The sequence below is a fragment of the Zophobas morio genome, unplaced genomic scaffold (genome assembly GCF_036711695.1).
Source record: "Zophobas morio isolate AGI-343-1 ecotype UQ-CSIRO unplaced genomic scaffold, CSIRO_AGI_Zmor_V1 ptg000030l, whole genome shotgun sequence".
Taxonomy (NCBI): domain Eukaryota; kingdom Metazoa; phylum Arthropoda; class Insecta; order Coleoptera; family Tenebrionidae; genus Zophobas; species Zophobas morio.
The window spans coordinates 14,907,068-14,927,451 of record NW_026972135.1 but is presented as its reverse complement, the minus strand read 5'-3'; the positions used below and the strand labels follow the sequence as shown (position 1 = coordinate 14,927,451).

At 37.2% G+C, this 20,384-nt stretch overlaps 1 protein-coding gene across 2 annotated transcripts; it reads left to right on the top strand.

Annotated features, from left to right (window-relative positions):
* The first annotated feature begins 651 nt into the window (after positions 1–651).
* On the top strand, positions 652–19,294 carry LOC135137848 (uncharacterized protein). 2 transcript variants are annotated; one of them, XM_064067598.1, is made up of 13 exons: positions 652–917; positions 9,816–9,875; positions 10,344–11,084; positions 11,187–12,183; positions 12,646–12,858; positions 12,908–13,744; positions 13,797–13,955; positions 14,005–15,907; positions 15,955–16,225; positions 16,273–16,577; positions 16,631–16,782; positions 16,835–18,173; positions 18,227–19,294. In XM_064067598.1, exons 1-13 carry the CDS (start codon positions 894–896, stop codon positions 18,453–18,455), a joined length of 7,230 nt encoding a protein of 2,409 aa, XP_063923668.1. In that variant the 5' UTR covers positions 652–893; the 3' UTR covers positions 18,456–19,294. The 2 variants fall into 2 exon arrangements, with proteins under 2 accessions (XP_063923668.1, XP_063923669.1); XM_064067599.1 differs by lacking the exon at positions 9,816–9,875.
* The last annotated feature ends 1,090 nt before the right edge of the window (positions 19,295–20,384 follow it).

Genomic DNA, 20,384 nt, shown 5'->3' with positions numbered 1-20,384 from the left:
TTTTTCACACAGCATCCGCATACATTTCCTCAGAAACTTATATAAATATGTACATATTTTGCAAGTTTTGTCTAATTAATATTAAAATATAATTTTCAGTGGAACTTGTTAAATCAGCAGTGCAAGTAATTATTTGTTATTTTCATTATATTTGCATTTTAAATTTAATCTGAGAAAGTAGATATTGTCAACTTTTCCCGTCATTGATTTCCTGCTACATCACAAGCAACAAGTCTTAAAATAAAACGCTAAACGTGTATGAAAATATAAGTACGATGCTTAGATATTACATACTTCCAGGGTTCTTTCTACTTATGACATTACACTTTTTCTTTTATCCTCTATTTCCTTTTCACTGAAGGTCAAACTTGCAACCTGGACCAACAGCTCAACATTTCCACCAAAGACAATGGTAAACTGTCAAACTCTCATCCTCTGCTATATTTTTTTCCACAAGTTACTTAATCCTGTACGCCCTAATCGGCGCCAATAACAAAGTAGTAACTTCATTTTAAAACCTAGCAACAAAAACTCGAAAGAACCGTCAACAGTAAGACAGAGAGAGCAACTTGTCCTGCTGAAAGAACTAAACGATCGTTTTCGCGCTTGGTGGAATAGCGCTCCGACCGATTCGTACCTGCATTCCAATATGGCGTTTCGAAGAATGCGGGTAAATAACTGTTAGATACAGTGTGCACTTGTTTCCGACGATTTGATAAATTATCTTTAAAATACATGTTTATCGAAGTGCGTCCTTGTTGACAGGCATTGATTTAATTAGAGTTAACACCATGTAGTGATTAAGCTTTCGCCACTATGGTAGTGATTTAAAAATTAAAAGTGATTTTTTTACGTTCGAGTGAGGATGTGCGAAAAAAGTCATTTTGGTAACCATGTCGCACAGGGATTTTACGGAGGTACGTATTTTTTATGTAAAAGTTGGTTCCCACTTAAAAAAGTAAAATGAGGTTAGGTATGTGCCAAAAGTCGTCACCAGTCCTAAACAAAAGCTAATGTGTCTTCATATTATAGAGCTAAAGGTTGGCTTTCCCAGGCTTGATATTAAAATAATATTGTTGGCAGGGAAAACGGAGGAAATTAAATATTTACGGTGATTTCAACGCCAAGTTAGGACATGACCCCGGCATTGAACTCTCTGAAAGTCAGCAAGAAAACTTGATAAAATTGATTTTTATTTCTCATTTTAATTGCAAAGTAGGATAGTTAAACATAAAGAAAACGGTCTAGTTTTATCAGATTTGGCGTTTGACAAATTATAGCGACAGGTCGTCAAATATGTTGCAGATAAATAAACTAAGGACGAGTTCGCACTAGATTCGCTTTTTTTAATTGCTTAATTATGTCGAAATCGAACCTGTTTAGCAAACTAAATGATAATCCTCCAACGAATATATAGTCGCTTCGTTCTGTTTTGATTTTGTCGTTTTTAATTAGATTTTTGACTGTTATAATCAAAAATACTTGAATGAAAGAACACAATTATGAATAACGTCTAATTTCTAAGTAAATAACTAGTGTACACTTTAATGTGTCCAGATTTATTACGACACCATAAAATACAATAAAAAGAATCACATCAATAACACTTAAAAAACAAAAAGCCTTTATTCAAAGTAAACTAGTGTCCGTAATTATCACCTTTTTTTAATGCACTTAACTAAATGAAAACAACTAAGAACTACTTCCAATACTAAATATTGACATACGCTATGGTGTCTCACCAGTTGGTATCATCGTCACATTTAATATTAAACATCCGTGTGAACTTTTTGTTAAAAACGATAGATCCAGTGTCAATATTTTGTCACTAGACTTCACCATGTTTTCAAATTCTCACTTAGTACAATGACTTAAGTATGCGCAGACTGTAATTAGTGCAGCAATAGAGCGTAAAATACGCATTAATTCGCTCTAATTAAACGCTAGGTGTAGGTGGATTTTTTAGATTAATTACAGACCTATTTGTTAATTTAATATACAAATATAATTTCAAACCACTCATTTCATTCCGTTTTAATTTCATATCTTCCATAAACTGAAATGATGTAATAAATAACTATATGTTTTTAAATATATTACGAAAACTTAATTACATTTTTGGAAAATTCGCCCCATACCTACACCATTTTCACTTCATTTGAAAGGATCTTATTGTATAGAGGGTAAAACGCTAACTAAAAGTTGTCTAAACATCCTTCCAAAAAGTTGATGAGGGCATAGTAGTTAGTATTTCGCATATTTTTTTCAAAATTTAACTAAGATAAAGTAATTTTGTAGCCACATGTTCTAGCAATAAACGCATGCTAAATTTCGGGGAGAAACATAATTTGTAGTCGGGTCATCTTTGGAACGGATTTAGCATGTCGGTGATCAAACCACTTTCTTTGTAGAGACGGGGTTGTAAGGATCTTAGTTTTTGCCTTTTTGGGTGTGACTCTTTCAAAAATTAGATTTACAAATTCATCGGCAATTAAAGACACAATGGATTCAATTCCAAGGATGACTCGGTTACAGATTCGTCCAATACAATTGACGCCATCGGATTAATATTGCCATAGCTGTCAAGTATACACTGTTAATTTAGTTCGCTAAAAAATCTGTCAATATTGACAGGAATTTTAACAAAGTAGCACTGAATATTTTTCAAAATGTACGTGTGTATTATTTATGAAATGGAAATCAAGAGATTGACCAATGAGTATGTAAGTTAATATGTTACTGATTGTTTTTGATTAATTAATGTTATCTTTAAGGCCAGTGAAAACTGGAATTATCTCAAACAACTACAAAAGTTAGATGTAAGGGTTTTCATAAATAAGTTTTGTTTGGAGAACACAGAACAGATATACGAAATTTCGGAAATATTTGCAAAATAACAAACATTCAGATCCATGGGATTTTACACCCCTCAACATTTATGGATACATTCGATGATTTACATAAAACACATTGTCAGACAGCACATCCTGTATACATGATCGTTTTCCGGCTTGGAACCGTGTTAATTGAGTTTTTGGGCTCAACCAGAGGGGAAACTCTTTTTTCTTTCTCAATTAACAGGATTCCAACCCGGAAAACGATCATGTATTGATTCCGACCGTGGAATCCTCCGAAATTTGCACCTCCTGTATTCGAAATTGGAATAAATAATTAACCATCCCGGAAAACTTTTTTAATGCAGTTCAACTGCGAGTATTAGGTTTTCATTGGAAGAGTTATTCCTTTCCTCTTAACAAATTCAAATTAAGAAAATAATACTTGGGTGTAATAACTATTCAGGATTAAAAAAAAAAAAACAGTTAATGTTGATACATATATGTAAAATCAAAAAATATTTGATTTCTATAGTGTATTGTTCAAAAAACTTAAACTGTTTCAAAACTATAGGAATAGGAATTTAATAAATTTTGTCATTTACATAAAATAATAAATTATTCATTACCTAGTAAGAATAAAAAAGGATTATTAATTATTATAGGTTCCAATTCATTCATTATTAATTAACACCGAAAAGGATTAATACCCAAACGGTATTGTATCAAAGTTTCCTGCGAGAATAAATATAAAAAATAAATAATTTGAAAAAATAAAGGAAATAAAAAACCTAAACAAAAAATTGCAAACCGAAAATTTGAAGAAATAGAAAATTAAAGAATCGAAAAATTGAAAACTCCTGAAATTGAAATCAGTAGCCCCGCCCACCCACCCCCTCTTCATTGCAATGACCACTCTTAATTAATATTGTTGCTTCTTATCTGAGCAAGTTTTAGCCCCGCCCATCCACCCTTTATTTTCTTATTAGAGAGTATGTCATTTAGCAAAATCAGTTCTACCTTAGCATCTAGCTCACCCGCGCTGTTCTCATTCTAACGATTTTATTTCTATTTAGTATAAAATCCACCTTTCATTCTGACCAGATAAAATAAATCACTGAAATGAAAGTGGGGTGGGTGGGCGGGGTAAATTATATATTTTTTGAAGAGTGGAATGAGGAGTACTAAAACCTAGGCTGTTAAAAGAAGGAAGAAAGTGCGTCGTAATTTTTTGTTAGACTATTTGCTACAAGATTTATTTCCTATTTCAGAAGAAAAAAATGATAGAACAGGTGGGGGCAGGACCAAGTTTAACTTTTTCCTATAGTCTTTTATAAGCAAGCAATAGTCCCGCCCACCCACCACCCTTCATATCAATGAGTCTTATCTTAACAAATATTTTTATTTTTTCTCGTAGAATAACTCTTTTGTGATAAACAAAACCAAACTCTTTTGTTTCTGTTTTATTTTTAAGTTATTTAGTTTAGTATCTCTCGTAATTCGATTATGGCGTGTGTTTGGGAAATTGCGGATTAACTCTTCAGTACGTTATGTTCGGAGGTTTCGGAAGTTCCAAAAAAATTATAAAAAAATTCTTTATGATGTAGATCACGAAAAAAAAAATTTTATAAAAGTAAAATTGATAACACTGCACGCACCTAATGCTTGAATACCTCCAGCTTACTTTCAGATTTCTTAGTAACGATGGTGACTGAAATCCACCTTTTATTTTTTTTAGGACGACAACCATAACAACCAGTAGTCTTTAATCGTTGTGCATTATTATTAATATTGCTGTTATTTTTCATTTATAAATAAACCAAAAAAAAAAACATAATAACACATATATATCAATTATAAACAAAAACAAAACCAACAGAAGAAGAATCCATTAAAGCATAACCAACTAAACACTAGAGAAGATGTTCAAAATATCTGCCTTGTGCATGTAAGTAAGCTCGTAATGTTTCCAAATTTGGGTCATTTTTTGTAAAAATTAGTTATCAGTACTTTGCACTTACTAAGATAAAACTGATTTTGGCAGAAGACATACTCCCTAAGAAAGGAGAGGGTGGGTGGGCGGGGCTAGTATCTGCTAAGATGAAACTGATTTTGGCAAATGACATACCTTCTAAAAAAAGAGAGGGTGGGAGGGTGGGCGAAGCTAGGAGCTGCTAAGATAATACTGATTTTGGCAAATGAGATACCCTTTAAGGAAAGAGAGGGCGTGTGGGCGGGGCTAGTACTTTCTAAACAAACACGATTTTGGCAAATGACGTTTTATATCAGGCAAACATTGTCAAATGGGATTTTAGCAAATTACTACAAAAACAACACAATTATATCTTTGTACATTCTAACTGAAAATAGTAACTAAACATGATCATGGGCGAGAGAAATATTAACTAAAAGTTTTATTATTAGGTATAGTAATAATGGTAATGAATGTGTTGTTTAGTTGTTGAACTTAGCAAAAGAACCAATTTTAAAATCGTTATAACTCCACCAAAATGTGAGAAGGATTTTTTTACTATTTTTCCCAGACTCACCTGTTGATTGTTAAGAGCGTGGTGGAGAGTTAATCCGCCATTTTCCAGACACCCGGTATTGTGTACTGATTTTACTGTTTTTTATTTTCTAAAATACATACTCCTATTATTTATAGTATCGGAATTATTCTTTTCAGACGTTTCATAGTTTATAAATTTTGTCTACTTGACATAGGTCTTGCACATTGTATATCGGAAAAGAATGTGGGAGATTCTGAGAATACATGAAATTCCCCTGAAATACATCAGAATGATCCCATCCTTTTACGATAATTACACGGTAAAAATCATGGCCAAAGGTGCAATAACTTAATCATCCCGCCAAAATTTGACATATGAACACAATTGTAAAACCCGCCAAAAAATTTAAAATTTGGCTTGAACTGTGATCGTCAGCTACTATACGTTGTGATTTGAAAAAGGGACGCGTTCGTTCACACAAATTCGCACATTATGTGACGAAGAGCATAAGAAATTAAAGAAAAAATTGGAGGGGGGGGTAACATGGTTTATTCCCTTCCAGACGAGGGAATCAACGAATTTATTTTCCAGCTTCAAAAATTCTTCTCTTTTCAAATTCAAACATTACAAACTTATTCATACATATTGGAAATACAAATTATTGTTACGTTTGACGGGCGAATAATTAATCGGGCGTAGGTAAAAACTCAACGATTTATTTCTTAATAACTGGTATTTACACGACGAACTATTGCAACGATTATGTACAGAAATTATTCCGGCGACTTCCACTGGACGCTCTTGGCTGACTTCCTTGCTGAATGAATTCGTCCACGATGGTCGCCTCTATTTAAATCCCCGCGTGCCTCTCGATGGATCCAGAACGCCGCATCGGAGTTTTCTGGACGCCGCAATCGAGACTTCTTCTCGGCTCGTCGCGACTACCGCTTGCATTCGCGTGGCCGATGAGTCAGACTACATACGAGAAGCAACGCGTAAATGCTAGAAGACGCATAGGCGTCGTACCGGGGCGACGTATGGGCTTATTTCGTAACATTATACATACAAAACAAGCAAAAAGTAAAAAGTAAATGGATGGCAAGTATGAATAGTCGAGAAACTAATCAACTGAGGACGTAAAGAAAACATATGCCGTATATCTATGCTCAAAAAACCTGCCACATATTATACCTAGGTTCTACCCAGTCTTCGCGAAATAGCCAACTATGTAACCAAACTGTATCCTCATGAAGTTTACAATTGAAAAATTCATTTGGGCAAATGACAAAAAAAAAACGTCAGTTTTGACGAGAAACCGTGTGTTACTCTGTCGCCATGAAATCTTGTGCTTTTATTTAAGTTAAAATTTAAATCCTATATTTCGAGAATTTAGAATGATATTTGGATGAGTATTAGAATTATCAGGAAGGAAGAAAGCAACATTTAATTACACCACACATCAAGAGTTTTTAACAACAAAGAATTTAAGTGATGTCAAAGTGAAAAGCATCTTGTATCTAAAACGACTATGTCAAAAGAAAACAAGGAATACCATAGGAAACATGGAAAACAGAGAATAAAAAAACTGCTGGTCCATAGCCAAAGACCGAGAAAAGTGAAAAGGGACGGTGAAACCTTATGTTCCGGATGGAATCAAAAGAATTAAGTTAAAATAAAGCAAGTACGACTTGAAGGATTAGGACCCATTATCTCTTCGAGAGCCGAGAATGATCCCAAATCGCATGGTCAACTTGAAGAAGGGCTTCGTGAACAGACGATTTTTTTCTTCGATGCAAAAATTGTAATATTTTGCATTCTGAATTTATTTTAAAGACAGTGGCATTGACTTGTCTTAAGATCGAAAAGCCCGAACCGTTTATTTTATTCACGCTTGGGAAACCCCGTGGGAATATACCTTTGACTTCACGTATTACACAGGATTTAACAAGTTTTTTTTTCAGCTAACTGTTTAAAACGCAGCTTTCGTCCGGCAGATGTGCAACCAACTATCGTGCCTCCATTTTTTGTACCAACTAATTTATCAAATTGAATATGTACTACTATGATGGTTAATGTTAAATGCGATGTCTGTTTTTGTCATAGCAAAATTTTGTTCATGGTTTCTTGGTTCTATTAACACAACTAGTTTTTTTTATTCTTTAGTATGGTAGAAAATGAAGGAAGGGGCTTAGATTCAAGAAATATGTTTTTAAATCGGAAAAATCATTTTTGAAACTACTAACCACTTAACAAAGAGATCGGCTGCAGCCAAATCAGCGATTAAAAACAACAATGTAGTGATACGCCACCGCTATTTTGTAAATTGAAATCAAGAAACAGCTGCTGTTAATTCATAACTGGCTCCAGGAGAAGAATTTCGCTCTCACAGTATAGAGAAGCTGATGACAATTCTAATAGTGTAAATCCATTATTTATTTGCTAGTAAATACCTTAAAATCTCCGGTAAACTGCAGAGCTCACGTTCAACCCACTTGCACTTATGCACGGTTTCACTCCCATATTTTGTTCAGTAATTCTCAACTATAATTTATCTGTGACTCAATTATATTTCATATTTTTTAATATCTTATTTGAGTGACGTATATAATTAAAATATACTGAAATGCTATTTTTTCTTAATCATAAATAAAGTTCATCTGGTTTTGTGTTTATGAATTCAGTAATATATTGTAGTAGTAGTTACTTTCGTTATATTGGGAAACAACAACGCAAAAAAAACATTTATAGTTATATTGAATACAGACATTATGCTTTTTTAAAGGTACGAATGATGAGTGAGATATTGAAATTCATAAATCACGAAATAATCACAGAGAGAATGATGATACAGTTTCCTCCCCTAACTTCGCAAGCGGATTCTTCCAGAGCTTTTTATGTCTACTTCGAACTTTTCTTAGTGTATTCTTCTCAGAGCATTTTTACTCCAACTATTTGTTACAGTCTTAGTTAATTAGTCTAAAATTTATTTACTTGTCCTCTTCAAAAAAATGATGACGCCGGAGATTTATAACGTTTATACATTATAAATACAGTTTTTGAATTGTTTATATAGAATATCTCAACAAATACGAAAACCATTTATTTTAGTGTTTAAAAAAACCACAGCACTGATAATAATCGACTTTCATTTATAATTAAGATTATTATGAAACACTGACCAACGCTTAATTAGTGATTATAGAACGTTTATCAAATTTTAGTCATTTCTTTACGCCCTAGAAATCGCAAATTTAAAGTTTATTTGCTGTTAAATTATGTATTAATTCAATTCATTGATATTAAATCAAAATCAATTCACATATGACATACAAACAAACCGCATATTCAATATGATCAAAATCAAAATAAGGTGGTCTCGGAAACGCTTCGCTTTAGAGCGGTGACTTCGAGAATAAATGTTCAAATTCAAGCCGTAAAAAATTACGTTAACGAGACACAAGGATATGAATTTAACGAATAACGATTTTCAAAGTGCTTTCTCTCAAATGAATCAGTGTTTAAAATTAGTTTAAATGCCATAAATGAACTATTATAAATCTTGAGTGAAAAGTTATGACGTGTGGACTTAAGTAAGTAAAAACCTCTAGTAATTTAAATATCGTAAATTTAAACTGATAGTGAAGCCTGAAAAAGTGAATTTTCTGTCATGTATTTTGTATGAACATGTGGGTCATTGCAGTTACATTCTAGTAGAATCATAACAGTTAAAATCTTAATATGAACGGTGAATTAACATACAATAAAACCAAAATTACACGTGTTGGTGAAATTAGTCAAAGTTTCACATGTTTCTTAATAATCAATTACGCTCGTTGGAGGGAGACTGTGACGTCGAATGCGATCATTTGGTTTACACGGAACAAAAAGTGACAAAGACCTTTTTAAAAACTACCTGCGCCCTTTTATAAATTTCTTAACTGTCAATCTGAAGGGTCGGTATTTCCTAACGCTCTAACCCTGCATGGGTATTAAGATGGCCTTATTAAACTGTTGGTGAAGAAGATCAGACAAATTTTGGTTAGCCTTTTATTATTTAGACGATATTCCTAAAATAAACTTTAACGGCGATCATGTTTAAGGAGCTCGTTCTTAGTAATCGGCAACATAATAACTTTAGATTTCTTGATCACAGAGTTCCGTCTCTTGTGCATGATAATGATAATAAGAATTTAAAAAATTTTGGTTGATAGAAGAATTATACAAATTATTATTAGACAAAAAAAAGTACTGCACAAAATATTTCCGGAATAGAAGGAAATAGAAAAATAATGAAATGGAGAAACAAACAAGAATCTGTAAAGTAAAGTAATAATTTCCCGAAATTATAATTTTAGACAAGGTAGATTTCAATTCATTTTATCCTTGTAATTTTAATTAAAATTTGCTGATATATTTATATTCACGACCGTTAATATTAGTTTACCTTTAATTTGTTTTAATTCTTACCTAGGTTGAACCAGAAGGTACCTCTGAACTACCAGCAGCCAATCGAGCTCTTTTTCTTGAAAAGGTAAATCGCTTGTTAACAAGAACTCAAAAAATGCGTAGTTTTTACAGTTTGTCATTAATAGAACACCATAAATACACAGTTAATTACTGGTTTTTACAAAAATTCCTTTATTTTGATTTTTGTGTTCTTTGGTTAGTTAAAAACAACTTTGTAACAGTGTTCTGTTATTTTACTCTAATTTACAAAATATTGGCTGACCGTGAAATGCTTGTGAAAAATATCGGTATTTCAAATTGTTTTCTTATTTTTCACTTAATATTGACCAGGAGGGTGAACGAATCTTTCTTCCTAACTTTGTTTCCTCCAACCGAAACTTACGTGTGAAGGAATAATTTAATATTTTTAGAAATTTGGTATCTATTTTTGTTTTACTTTTTACAAGTATTTCCCTCAGGCAATATTTGCCACTATATATCTATCCATTTATATCTTCAGAATCTCTTACAAACAACAATTCGTTACTTGAAGGTCCGACAATCAAACGCTGCCTGCCAAAATGGCGACTTTGCCACAGCCGTCGCCCTCTATACCGACGCCCTCCAACTCGACCCTACCAACCACATTCTCTATTCCAACCGCTCAGCAGCCAAACTGAAACAAGGCCTTTTCGCCCAAGCCCTCCAAGATGCCATCACCGCTAGAGAACTGTGCCCAACGTGGCCGAAGGCGTACTACAGGCAAGGAGTGGCCCTACAATGCCTTGGTCGTCATGGCGACGCCTTGGCTGCCTTCAGTCAAGGCCTTGCGCAAGACCCAACATCTCAACAACTCCTGTCGGGATTGGTGGAAGCCTCCATTAAGTCGCCTTTACGCCATAATCTAGAGCCTACCTTCCAACAGTTAGAAGTAATGAAATTAGACCAAAGTCCCTTCGTTTTAATTTCAGTAGTTGGACAAGAGTTGTTAGCTGCTGGGTTGTATCATTCCGCCGTCACAGTATTAGAATCGGCTTTAAGGATAGGTTCTTGTTCTTTAAAGTTGAGGGGTTCGGTGTTCAGCGCGCTGAGTTCTGCGCATTGGGCACTGAATCAGTTGGATAAGGCTATAGGGTACATGCAACAAGATCTAGCCATTGCTAAAAGTTTGGGGGATACTGCTGGTGAATGCAGGGCTCATGGCAATCTCGGGTCGGCCTATTTTAGTCAAGGATCGTACAAAGAAGCCTTGACTGCACATCGATATCAACTGGTACTCGCGATGAAGTGTAAGGTAAGCTTAGTAGTTCAGATATTTTTCTCAAAGTGGCCATAACTAGTGTTACACCAAAAATTGTGGATTGCGTTAATTTCATTTCATGTAACCTTCTGGTAGGATACTCAAGCTGCTGCTGCGGCCCTAACATCACTAGGGCACGTGTACACTGCCATTGGTGATTACCCAAACGCCCTCGCCAGCCACAAACAGTGCGTACAATTAGTCAAACAAATGGGTGACAGACTACAAGAAGCTAGAGAGATCGGTAATGTGGGGGCCGTATATCTAGCAATGGGAGATTTTGACTCAGCAGTTGATTGTCATACGCAACACCTACGCATCGCCAGACGCTTAGGTAACCAAGTCGAAGAAGCCAGAGCTTATAGCAACTTGGGCTCTAGTCACCATTACAAAAGAAATTTCGCCCAAGCCATCGTTTACCACGAAAAAGTACTCAGACTAGCGCAAGCCATAGGTGATAAGTCCGTTGAAGCTAGGGCTTACGCTGGCTTAGGTCATGCCGCGAGGTGTGCCGGGGATTACGTACAAGCAAAACAGTGGCACGAGAGACAACTAGATGTCGCTCTAGCCACAAGAGATAAAGTTGGAGAAGGAAGGGCTTGCTCTAACTTGGGTATAGTTTATCAGCTGCTGGGTGAATACGACGCTGCTTTGAAACTTCACCAAGCTCACTTAGCGATTGCTCGGAATCTCCAAGATAGGGCTGGAATGGGACGTGCGTATGGTAACATAGGTAACGCCTATTCTGCTGCGGGGTTTTACGAATCCGCAATCAAGTACCACAAGCAAGAACTGACCATCAGTAAGGAAGTACACGATAGGAGTTCCGAAGCAAGTACCCATGGGAATTTGGCTGTGGCGTATCAAGCTTTGGGTGCCCACGATATGGCACTTTTGCATTATAGAGCTCATCTTGGTATCGCTAGAGAATTGAAAGATACTGCTGGAGAAGCATGCGCGTTATTAAATTTAGCCAACTGTCTTAGTTCGAGGTCTGAATTCGCCGAAGCAATACCGTATTACGAACAATACCTGATGTTGTCTCAGGAACTTGCCGATGTTGAAGGAGAAGCCAAAGCCTGTCATTTTCTAGGTACACATATTTTTCGTTTTAATACAGTCAGTTCAGCATAAAACCGTGCATTTTGTGTAGGCAGCTTTTTTGTGCAAGTGAGTCTTGCAAATAACGAGTATTAGCCAAAACATATTTTGGGTGAGTGATCCACAATATTTTTTGTGCCGATTTATGCACAGTTTATATGAATGATAGTAGGTAATGGAAGCGTGCCGCCTGTCACTATGTGTATTTTGCTAAATGCTCAAGGACGCATAAAACCATGTTCTTATCAAGTTTTTCATTTTTCTACTTATAAATTTTATTATAATTATATGGTCAGACTCACGGTTCCAGAGTTAATTAAAAACTATTTGCACCCTTATTTTGAAGATGAAAAATTTTCACCCGCTTGTTGAAAATGCACGGTTGCCTATTTTTTTAAATCGCTTTGACCGGATTGTTCTATCACTGAATAAAGTAACGTCATGTTAACTCTAGGATATGCCCATTATTGCATCGGTAACTACAGAGAAGCCGTCAGGTACTACGACCAGGACTTAGCTTTAGCCAAAGACTTGCAAGACAAAATGAACATGGGACGAGCTTATTGCAATCTAGGCTTGGCTCATTTAGCGCTAGGTCAACTCGAGACATCTCTTGAGTGCCAAAAGTACTTTCTCGCAATTGCCCACATGACCAACAATTTGCCTGGTACAAAAGCCAAAAACTATCAATCATTCAAATAAAAATTACATTTTAGGTAAATTTCGTGCGCTGGGCAATATTGGTGACGTTCTTATAAAAATGGGCGAAACCGAAGAAGCAGTCAAAATGTACCACCGACAATTAGCCTTAGCTCGAAGCAACAGAGACAGAGGTATGGAAGCTGCAGCTTGTGGCGCCTTAGGCATAGCCCACAGGTTACTAAAACGCCTAGACAAGGCCCTAGGTTATCACACCCAAGAACTAACTCTACGACAAGAAATGTCCGAACTATCAGGAGAATGTCGTGCCCATGGTCACCTAGGTGCTGTTCACATGGCACTAGGTAATTACACCCACGCGGTTAAATGCTACCAAGAACAACTAGAGCGTGCTCAAGAACTACAAGACTGTGCTGTGGAAGCTCAAGCCTACGGCAACCTAGGTATAGCAAGACTAAATATGGCCCATTACGAAGACGCGATAGGTTATTTTGAACAACAACTAGCAACCTTAGAAAGGTTAAGCTCTGCGACGGCTCAGCTAGACAAAGGTCGAGCTTTTGGTAATTTGGGTGATTGTTACGATGCTTTGGGAGATCCAGAAGAGGCGGCAAAATGTCACGAACAATATCTAGCTATCGCTTTAAAACTGAAGGGTGTACGAGACCAAGAACGAGCGTACCGAGGGTTGGGTCAAGCCCAAAAAGCCCTCAGTAATCTTCAACAGGCCCTAGTTTGTTTAGAGAAACGACTAGTTGTGGCTCATGAATTAGGTAGTCCTGATGCTAAAGCAGCTGCTTATGGAGAGTTAGGTCAACTACATGCGACTTTGGGTAATTTGGAACAGGCGATTTCTTGTTTGGACCACCAAAAAGCCATCGCACGAGAATTAAGTCAGTTAATCTGTTTTTGTCTAGGTAGCATTATGATTTGTGTTGCTTATAGATGATAAGATAATGGAAGCGGATTCTATTTGCGGGTTAGGTACAGTTTACCAGCAGATGGGTGAGTATACGACTGCTCTTAGATACCACCAGAACGATCTCGACATTGCGGAACAACTCGGAATGCCGGTGTTGCAGAGTAGGGCTTACGGCAATTTGGGTAAGTCCAAAAAACGTGCGACTACTCATCCACTAGTTTTTGTACACAGGTGCGGTGCACGAAGCCCTTGGTAATCTAGAACAAGCGGTACGATACCAAGAACAACATCTACAAATTGCCGCTAGTACCAACGACCAGTTAGCCAAAACCATGGCGTACAGTTCCCTCGGACGGGTTCACCAACTTTTAGGTAACAGAACACAAGCTGTGGCCTATTTGACGCAAGGCCTATGCATTGCTGAAGCTCTTGGTAGAAGAGACGAAGAAGCAAGGATACGTAATCGTCTTGGTTTGACCCTTTGGGCTAACGGTGATTTAGATGGTGCTCAAAAGCAACTCGAAGCGGCGACTCACTTACTGGAAACTATTAGACGCGAAGCTAGAAATACCCCCGACTACAAACTGTCACTCTTTGAGCTGCAAACTTCCAGTTATCAAGTTTTACAGAGGGTGTTAGTTGGGTTGAGTCGCCAAGACGAGGCTTTGGTAGTGGCTGAGCGAGGCAGGAATAGAGCGTTTGTTGACTTGTTGCTGGAAAGGCAAGGTTTAAATGATAGTAGAACGAAAAACAAACACAGCAGATTTGACGATATTGCGACTAATAGTTTAGATCAAATCAAAGATATAGTCAATAGGCAACGGGCGTCGGTGCTTTATTATAGTGTAGCTGCAGGGTTCCTCTATGCGTGGTTGATAGTTCCTACTAAAGGGGTCGTGAAATTCCACTCAAAACTTTTACATGAAAACAACGAACAAGAAAATTGTGATAAGAACGACCCGATACCTAGCAGTACGGGCATTTTAGAGAAACTGGTTACTTCGGTGCGAGATAGTTTAGGGGTTGAATTGTCACCATGTTCTACCATCAACGAAGATCAATACTCGGACGACACACTTAACGAAAGAACTGGTTTCCTTAGAATGGTCAATCGTCAACATCTTTTGAACAGCAGCAATTACTCCCTCAGCTCCTTATTCTCCTTAGGAAGCGTCGGAGGTTCAGTTGCGTCTCTACAAGGTTCCACTAGATCTAGCACCAGTGCGCAAGGTTCAACTAGAGTAGCGGCTAGACAAGCATGGAAGGGACCATCTTGTCTGCATGCTTTGTACACTTTGCTCATACAACCCTTTGAAGACTTTCTACCAACTAAAACTTCGTCAAGTAAAGATAATACTAATCGGCGTGAGCTCATTCTAGTACTAGAGGGTGATTTGTATTTGGTACCGTTCCCAGTTCTTCGTTCTTCGAGTGAAAATTCTGAGTACCTCTGCGAGAGATTTTCTCTTCTAATAGTACCAAACATATCGTCTCTTCGTGGTGGCCGTACCCGAAAACAAGAAAGTGACCAAGCGGTACGAAGCCTAATTGTCGGTAACCCAAAACTTCCGAGTGCTGTTACGGAACACTGGGGTTGGAAAGAGATACCTCAAGCGGAACAAGAAGCTACTATGGTTGCAGAACTGTTACAAGCACAGGTTTTACTCGGCGGTTCTGCCACGAAGGAACAAATCCTTAACCAAATACAAGACGCTGAATGTGTACACTTTTCCACTCACGTCTCGTGGAAACTATCATCCTTAGTACTCAGTCCTGCGGAAGTTCTAGATCAAAGCCAGTCTAAAAGATTATATTTAACTGATCCAAATGAAGAAGACGAAAGTAGTGAATTGTCAACCACCGCAGAATTGCCACCACTATCAGAGTTTTTGTTAAGCGCAGCTGATATTTTATCGTTGCGGCTAACCGCAAGGTTGGTCGTGGTAAGTTCATCTCACACGCGTGACCAACAAGGATGGGCTACTTCAGACGGCTTGGTTGCCTTAGTTAGGGCTTTGTTAGCAGCGGGAGCCCAAGCTGTGTTAGTTTCACTATGGCCTGTGCCTGAAACAGCTTCAAAGATTCTACTTCGGGCCTTTTATTCAGCCATGTTGCAAGGGACTAGGGCCGCTAAGTAAGAATTTTCTTGTAATGGGAAACATTCAAACCGACTTTTTCCAGAGCTCTAGCTGAAGCTATGCAGACCGTACAACACACAAAACACTTTGCCCATCCCGCTAATTGGGCCGGTTTTCTTCTCGTCGGGTTAAATGTTCGTCTATCTAATAAAGTGGCAATGATGGGTCAAGCGCTATGCGAACTTTTACAAACTCCAGATAAATGTAGAGATGCTTTAAGAGTGACGTTGCATTTGGTTGAAAAAAGTCTTCAGCGGATACATAGAGGACAAAAGAATGCGATGTACACCACCCAAAAGTCCATTGAAAATAAGGTATTCTACAAACGCGGATTTTTGAAATGTGTAACTGGGGCTTCTAGGTGGGCTCTATTACTGGCTGGCGCGAGCTGCTGATGTCAGTTGGGTTTAGATTCGAACCGGCGTCCAACGGAATCCCCAGCAGCGTTTTCTTTCCCCAGTCTGATCCAGATGAGCGTTTGACCCAGTGTTCAGCAAGTCTTCAAGCCCTTTTAGGATTAACCAATACGTCGATCCAAGCGCTATCAAAACTTACGTTAAATTCTGACGTCGCTGATGATATTATAGGTGTTATTCAATCAGCGCTTGCGCAGTTTTCGTCCAAGGGATCAGATACTGACAGTGTTGAAGTCGCCCTCAACGTCAGGTCAGTCAACCACTCACAACTAAAAACATATACCAAAGTGTTTGAATTTGAAGGTTATGGCGAGTTCCTGGTTGTCACGAACTGTTAGCATCTCTAGGTTTCGACCTTTCGGATGTAGGTCAAGATAAAGTAACCCTACGAACTGGGAAACAAGCTAACCGGCGTAACATTCAATTCACGTTGCAAGCCCTTCTTGCCCTTTTTGGTACGCGCCTGTCTCATCTTTAGTTAAGTTGTCTTTAACAATATTTTCGCAGATACGCAAGAAGCCCCCAAGAGTCTCACTATCGACTCATCAAGTAGTCTAGAATCGCTGGCGTCAGTCGACAACGACTTCTCTCATTCAGATAACGAACTCAACATGTGTTCGGCCCCAAAATCTCCCCAGAACAAACCGAGAATGCCGCCGGCTTTTGCTCGAACGGTACTACCAAGTAAGCGGTTGGGCGGTGCGTTCACTAGTTATGTCCGACGGCGGGGTGAACCTGACGGTCGTACCGCAAATCCGACAGACACCACCAAAACGATACTCGACAATAAAACTAGAAAGAACAATATTGGGAGACCTGGTGATACCGAGTCTGCGTTTACTCCGAGTCCTCCGGTGGTACTACAATCCGAAAGTCAAAATATGGCTCTATCGTTGGCTCACCAAACCCGAATTAAGAATTTGTATTCACAGAGTGAGGGTAAGACTGATCATTTGAGACCAGATAGTTCGAGTTCTGCAAGCTCAGCAACGGATTGGGATAACGGTCATGCGACGGTTCTAAGACGGCAGACCCAACACCAAATACCACCACTACCGCCATCTAGGACGAAACCTCTCGTGGACTTGTCGTTGTACAATAACTTACCAACTAGAGTATTCGAGAATAGTTCCGACAGTGAGCTAGAAAAAATGGAAGCGAAACTTTTTAACACTGCTGGTAGAAACAAAATCGCGTATAGAAAGTCGAGGAATGCCATGTCTACGCTAGATCGGTTGAGTGTTAGAACTGAGTTGACACCGGCTCAGAATGTTATGGGTCAAACTAGAAAACCGATCACACTTCCGAGCGAGGAAACTCTTCCAGCTAACGAAAGACTCCTGTACTTCTCTCCAAACGACATAGATAATACATCACAGAAGATCAAAGCCAACGACACCGACGAGCCAGCACCAGAACTTAATAAAACCGAAAGTAAAAATCAGTCTACGAGTCTTCATGATACTATTCTAGCGACACAGTTGCGCCATATCAATCGGGAATTAACACCCACGATTTCGGAAGTATACCACGAACGCAATATAGGGTTAGGATTAGCTCCCCCTCTTTCCAAACTCTTGCTTAATCAAACTTCCAATGCCACACCCCAAACCGACGGAAGCGTTCTCGAAAAGATTACTCTCGGTATTTTGGAAGAGTCAGATATGAGTGAGGAGTTGAAGCCTCATTTATGTATTCGCTGCAAAATGGAGGATTGCGGATGCAAAGGTAAAGTAACGAAACCCTGGATGTCGGAAGGTGGCGGAAGTTTACAACAAATACAGAGTTCGGATCTTACGACAGCAGATATTTTGGAACGAGAAGTGAAAAATAAAAAGGGTTTAAGGTAAGTTTTCATACTAGAGATAAGTTTGTGATCAGAAAATTTCAAATTGCTAGAGCTGAAACTAAAACAAAAGGTGAAATGGAGCCTAAACGTCTGTCCCCTTTTTCCGAAATGTCCCGACGAGATGAAGGAGATGGTCGAAGTATTGCTGATTCCAATTGTTCCAGTTATAAGAATACGCAGTATCTCAACTATCACACTGGTGATAAGAAAAAGCCTAATGTTAAAGTTAGGACACTTCATCCACCTATTCCATCACAGAGAAGAACCAAACCTACATAAGTTATTCTTCTGGCTTTTCAATGGAAATTTGACTGTTAAGACTGATTTGCTTTTCACTAGAAGTAACAATGTTAATTGTTTGTATGCACTATTTATGTGATAATAATGGAGTCTCTTGTTCTTTCTTGTGAGAACCAGTCAGATTAGAAAAATTTTATTGACTGATGGAGACTATCTATTAGTGGTACTTTACAATGTGTTAATATTGTTTCTTGAAGACGTACAAGTTTATAGCAGCACTAAGCATACAAGAAACATTTATCTTACAGTTTCAACACTTGTTACACAAGGTGGTTGTAAAAGACCCTGCATCAAGTGATTTTTAATGACAGTTCACCCTTTCCTTAACACACGTAGCAAAAAATCATTCCAGCTGAATCAAGAAGCAAAAAAAGCTTTAGAAAGTTAGGTTATGATTGACATTTCTGGCAGTTATGTCGTAGTCATTAATCATCACAACGAGGCGGTACAATTCACGAACCTTCAAGCCAACTTGAAACAAGATCTTTTATGATTACCTTACAAAAAACCACCAATGGATGGGTTGTCTTTTTGGAATGTTATAAGTTAAATAATTTGGCTGGCTTTTTTGTTACAATCGTTAAGATTTATTTGCTGAGTAGAGAAAAAATGTTGCATAGGGGTCATGTTGCAACTGTGACTATGTGAACGTCGATTCTTCATAACGAATCGTAATATGTATAATCATTTTTTCTAATGTGTATAATATATCTATTTATTTTTTTAAATTGTAATCCTCATTGTGATTTGTTGCAATAAGTGTACTTTCGTACCTACAATAACATTAAAGAAGCAATAAAATGTATCTTGGACCAACAGTTTTAAAATTTTCTGACTAACTGCTCGTTTACAGCAAAAAGATCAAAGGAGGATGTCTTTGGAAAAATCTGATGAATCTGATTGGTCTCACATAGCCGGTATAATAATAGAAGGATGGAGACCAAAGGATTTTTTTTTCACATGTTGGTATGATGATCTTATCAACATGTGTGTAAATTTATAATTATTCTTGTTTAATTATTATCATATAAAAAAAAAACTTGCAAGTAACGCATGAGACATGACATGCGTCATCCAGGGTAAGTAGTACATCACGAATTGTAAAAAATGCATATAAAGGTTCCTTACATCATAGATGGCTTTAAAAAATTGAACCTATCGATTTGCCGCTTACAATTAAACGATCAATACTAGACAAACGTAACAATGTACAGTCACGTTTATTAGCTGACATACTGCATGTAATGTTTATGTTATTGCACTTTTTACTACTGTTTTCACTCACCCATTACCATTCGTCATAGTGTAATTATACGGTGCCAAAAAGTTAACAAAAGGTTTTCACAAGACTCTAAGTCCAATTAACAGCATAGAACATCGAGAAAATACAATAAGAAAAACTATAGAACATATCTTACAGTCATCAGATGCTTTAATCCGAGTCATTTGGAGCGTATGAAACAAATGGTGGGCAGCATTTTAACCAGTATTATTACATTAATTTGTGTTGTAAACAATGTTATTAATAATTAGATACCCGAAAAATATCGGGATAAATATTCGAGCCTATTTATTAGAATATCTTCTCTTTATTTCAAATTTCGCGCCAATCGAGATGCAAATTTGTTGCAAACAAGTCTAATTTAAAACAGAATGATAGTTCGTCACCTTCTTTTTAACATTTTAGTGAAATTTTCATTGCAATTTTTTTAATGAATATTATCTTTATTGTTTATGGAAATTTCGTAACACAGTTTTCACCACTGTTTTCAGCTTGCAGAATTTTATACATTGCCTGGGAAACATTGTCGATTTTTTGGTTGTAAATAATACTTCATATAATTAATTAATTAATTAATTTTCAATCAAAGACCAGCAGACAATACTAAAAATAAAAAGCAAGTACAA

Excerpts from the sequence above, each read along its gene's own strand:
- LOC135137848 (XM_064067598.1), top strand. The coding sequence starts at position 894 with ATGTCGCACAGGGATTTTACGGAG. Across the intron at positions 12,184-12,645 it reads CAAAGCCTGTCATTTTCTAG|GATATGCCCATTATTGCATC; the intron begins GTACACATATTT and ends TGTTAACTCTAG. Across the intron at positions 16,783-16,834 it reads AGCCCTTCTTGCCCTTTTTG|ATACGCAAGAAGCCCCCAAG; the intron begins GTACGCGCCTGT and ends ATATTTTCGCAG.